The 4679-nt window shown below is 31.6% G+C and overlaps 1 protein-coding gene across 1 annotated transcript in view; it reads left to right on the forward strand.

Annotated features, from left to right (window-relative positions):
- Positions 1 to 493: 493 nt before the first annotated feature.
- Positions 494 to 4679, forward strand: part of LOC109860759 (aminopeptidase N-like) — a 22791-nt gene continuing 18605 nt past the window's right edge. The window contains exons 1-5 of the mRNA XM_020440040.1: positions 494 to 596; positions 2044 to 2546; positions 2839 to 2966; positions 3213 to 3273; positions 3360 to 3543. Of these exons, the coding sequence (XP_020295629.1) occupies positions 594 to 596; positions 2044 to 2546; positions 2839 to 2966; positions 3213 to 3273; positions 3360 to 3543 (879 nt within the window). The 5' untranslated portion in view covers positions 494 to 593. The remainder of the gene's footprint in view (positions 597 to 2043; positions 2547 to 2838; positions 2967 to 3212; positions 3274 to 3359; positions 3544 to 4679) is intronic.

A 4679-nucleotide genomic window follows, 5' to 3' on the forward strand; every position in this document is an offset into this window, starting at 1 on the left:
GTCTGTGTCGGAGACTGTAAAGTGACAAGTGTGTACGCCTTGTTTGTCTTTGCGCTACTCGATTATTTTAAAGAAAAAAAAGCGCATTAAGAATAAGCAAGAAAAGACAAAGCAGTCTTTTCATTTTACACCAAAATTTATAGGAAGTTTTGATACAAAAAATAACGCCAAATTTTTTGAACAGACATTTCGTGTTTCTATTACTCAAGTCGAAGAAATAAGAACAAATGAAATTTTCGTACATTATATTAAACAACGCTGGAACTTCACGCTATAAAAACGCGTTTATATAATGCTCTAGTCCGCCGACAGCGACCGGAGCGGATCGCTCCTTCCGCACTTCTTTTGATACGCTACTGCTTCTATACATGTATGTATCTACATGACATACACTCTAAGTAAGACGTTTTTCACAACACAGATGTTTTCATCGTGATGTATATTTGTTACTTCACGGAAACGACTGTCCTGTAGTTATCGAGTATCTCTCGTACAGTCGAGATCGCAGATATCCTTTGTTTTTAATCTTATATAGTGATGCTTTTGTGTTTCAAGAGATTCCTATTTTAATAGACTGGATTATTATCTTAAGGATGGTAAGTCANTAAACGATCAATCGTGTATTTGTTGAATATTTATATTTGTTTTTCAATGTAACCTATATCCTTTATCATACGCTGAAACAATATAAAATCTGTTTTTTTTCTTTATATTTAAAAAGTATATTTGTACTCACTTTTATCAGTTATTGTACGAATCTATCTATTTGACAATACTCCATACATTATTAATACAAACATATTACTACAATCTAAGAATATCTTTTTTATATTGACGTAAATTGCAATGTGTGACATACTATATTATTAAAACGCGTTAACAAAATGTGAACAGGTTTTTATAAAGGAAAGCTTTGTTTGTTCAACTAATATTTTGTTCTAAACGTTCAACATTCTTTAGACTCTTCTTTTTTTAATTGTCCTTCTATATGTCAAATTGATGAAAACAACACAATCATGAAAAATATTATGTACGTGTACGCGTGTATGCGTGTACGTAATAAATATAAAGACATCGCAGCATAGTGATAAACATGCTTATAACGGTCATATACATCTGTTATTGGCAAGAATATCAAATATATAAAAACCAAGAAACCGCAGGACACGAGGTTGACAGTTGAAATGAATCGTGTAAAGTGTATTTTCTGTGGACGTTTCGATCTTTAATTGTAGATCATTTTCAGCACTGCATTGAGATACAATAATAATTAATCAAAATAAGAGAACAATAACGCAGTTACAAGAAATAATAAATTGAAAATAAATAAGTGCGCACCTAAATTCAAATAAGTCACAACAATGAACCGTTGAAATTGAGTTGGCGAGAAAAACAAGTCAAAGTGACCGACAATCAACATACATGTAAACGATGTTCATGTTCGGAACTCTGTAATAATTAAACCAAGAAACGACACATAAACATCGTTTACATGTATGTATGTTGATTGTCGGTCACTTTGACTTGTTTTTCTCCCCAACTCAATTTGGACAATTCATTGTTGTGACTTATTTGAATTTAGGTGCGTACTTATTTCTTTTCAATTTATTATTTCTTGTAACTGCGTTATTGTTCTCTTATTTTGATTAATTATTATTGTATCTCAATGCAGTGCTGAAGATGATCTACAATTAAAGATACAAACGTNTACAGAGAATACACTTTACACGATTCATTTCTTGGTTTTTATATATTTGATATTCTTGTTTTTATTTCTTCTAGCCGGTTTTGTTAAAAGTTATTGTTATTAACAATTTTATGTGAAAAACAATTTATGGCCGCGTTTAGTAAAGCAATTACTGAATTGTCGATACTCTTGTCACTACTCAACGTGGAGTAACCGGTTCGAAAAGTGTCACTCATGTTTGATTGCTAGAAAGCAGCTTGTTTTACTAAACGCACCCATTTATTCTATACAATTTAAATTCGTTGTTGCAATTTTCTTTGCATATTTCTTGTTTAACAAACAATTTACTTTTATAGGTCCACATTACGCAGATGCTTCCATTTTTTGGTACTTTGTGCCTACTATTTCTAACCGGAATTGCTTCTTCCACGAATAAGACTTTATCTGAAGAAGTACAATGCATAAAACCGATATCCTATGAAATGACTCTTTTTCCACAAATACAAAATAACTCTCTCAACGTTGAATCTCGCGTCAAAATAAACGTTACATGTATTCCACGATGGATAAGATTATATTTTGGACGTTATTGTAATCAACCGGAAATTTCTATCAGTAGTGATATACAAAATAGTTCTACTTCTTTGTTTTTAAAAATAAATTCGGTGATATTTTTTACGAAAGATCGATTTAACAGCTTGAACATCACAATTCTTTCTCTGAATCGCGAGAATATTAGAATAAACAACCGAATAAAATATCTGCAACGTGGAATATATTGGATACATGCGAAATATAATTGCAGGTTAGCAAAAGTTGCAACAGTTTTATCATATGTCCAACAATCTGAAGAAACAGAGTAAGTTAATATTACATTCGTGCATGAAATATTACTTTTCTTGAGTTAAAATATGAATTATAAATATTCTTTGCAGTAACCTTTACGGAAAAAACGTTCAACTGATTAACCTTAACGTACGAAATCACGTTCAACTTGACCGTAAACGCTCAAAATTGAACGTATAACGCTGGATATTGAAAGTTTACAGTCAAGTTGAACGTGATTTCGTACGTTACGGTCAATAGTTGAACGTTTTTCCGTAAGGGAACTTACTAATTTATCTCTAGCATCAACGTTTTTCATTCTATAGATATTTGATTTTGCCGCGTATTCCCGCTGAATGGATATTTCCTTGTTGGGAAAACCCAGCAAATAAGGCCACATTTAGTATTAACATTTACCACAACATCGATGAAATAGCTCTTTCACATATGCCTGGTGAGCCACGTCTTGAAGGAAATACATACTTTTCCCCTTCGTCTATAATGTCTCCTCATTTAGTAGCAATAGCAGTCGTACCTTCTATCGTAGCAAAATCCTTGTATTTTTTTGAGGGAGATATTATAATAAACAGAGTACAGATAATCAGTAAATTGTCATATGCACAATCTCTTATTACAAATATCAAGCATCGTGTTAAAAACACTTGGAGAGATGTATCATGGTCACGTGTGATTTATGTAGCACTTCCAATAAATTCTAGTCATTACGAAACTATAATAACTAAAAATCAAGTTTTCTTCAAGTAAGATACTATTCAAGACAATAAAACAAGTTTATAAACAGATGTACCGAAAATGACACGATTGCACTAAGACCAATGTTTTTCAGTGAAGCTGACATTACATACGATGAAGAACTAGATTCACTTGCACAAAAAAAAAAGGTAACATGTTTGGTAGCACGTAATGTAATACAAGAAATGTTCAGTGCTTGGTTACTTACATTGAAACACTCTGATTCCTGGTTTATGGAAGGTTTTTCAACATATTATGGAGTGTATATTATTGATCAGGTAATTTATACATTATCATAGTCGTTTAAACTTGTAACTTAAATGGTTTGTTACACGCAAATATTATTTATAATAAACTTTATCCTATTACTATATACTTACACTATCGTAACACGTCCATGTACCACTGTTGTAATATTACTTTTTTACATTTTTATTAAGATCCAAAATTAGTATCAGAACATAGGTATGTATTAGATACTATGTATACATATGTATATGTATATATTTATGAGTATATATGGTATCGTCATTTTCTACGTTTAACCCTATAACTCTAAAACGCAAATTTATTTATATTAGAAAAAAGCAGGTCAACAGTTTAACACTTTTATGTTTCTCTCAATAAAGATGCTTTTTCTTTTCGATTTTACCTTATGAATATTTTACTTATAACTATATCTTTTTATTGTTTGTTTATCATAAGAACGTCACTTTTGAGTATCACTATACATTAAACTATAAATTTCTGTGTGAGTCTCAGATAAACACACGACGAAACGGATACGGCAAAATGTGTACATCAAACACAGACTCAATCGCACACGACAAGACACAGACATAGAACTAAGACAATCGGACACAGTTACAATTGAACACAAGTTAAGACGTACGAACGACATTCTCAATCGGACACAAGACGCTTGTAGTGACATATTATACTGGCGTACATTGACAAGCAACGTAACTAAAACGAAAGCAAGATTACATATAGGTTTTAACTTTCTACGCAAATCGAAGAGAAAGTGCAGGCTGCCTTTGACTACACGTTTAAAGCACAAACAAAAAGAACATAAGAAAAGTAATCTTGTTTTAATACTAATGTGTCCGATTGAGACTATCGTGTGTCCGTTTCATTTTGTGTTTGTTTCAACTTGTGTCCGATTGAAACTGCATCCGATTGCGACTGTGTCCGATTTATACATCTTGCATTGCCTGTTTCATTTTTGAGTTCATCTGGAACACACTTCGTCTGTGACACTTATATAAATATACCAAGAGAGTGTCAATATATACACAGTTTTATATTTTTACATATAGAAACATATAAAAGTAATGCGTGTAAAATATGTATGTACAGAACACACACACAAAACCAATATAACGTCTGTGTTAAACATCACAAATTTTTTTTA

The sequence above is a fragment of the Pseudomyrmex gracilis genome, unplaced genomic scaffold (assembly GCF_002006095.1).
Source record: "Pseudomyrmex gracilis isolate BER0280 unplaced genomic scaffold, ASM200609v1 scaffold_464, whole genome shotgun sequence".
NCBI classification, from domain to species: Eukaryota; Metazoa; Arthropoda; class Insecta; order Hymenoptera; family Formicidae; genus Pseudomyrmex; species Pseudomyrmex gracilis.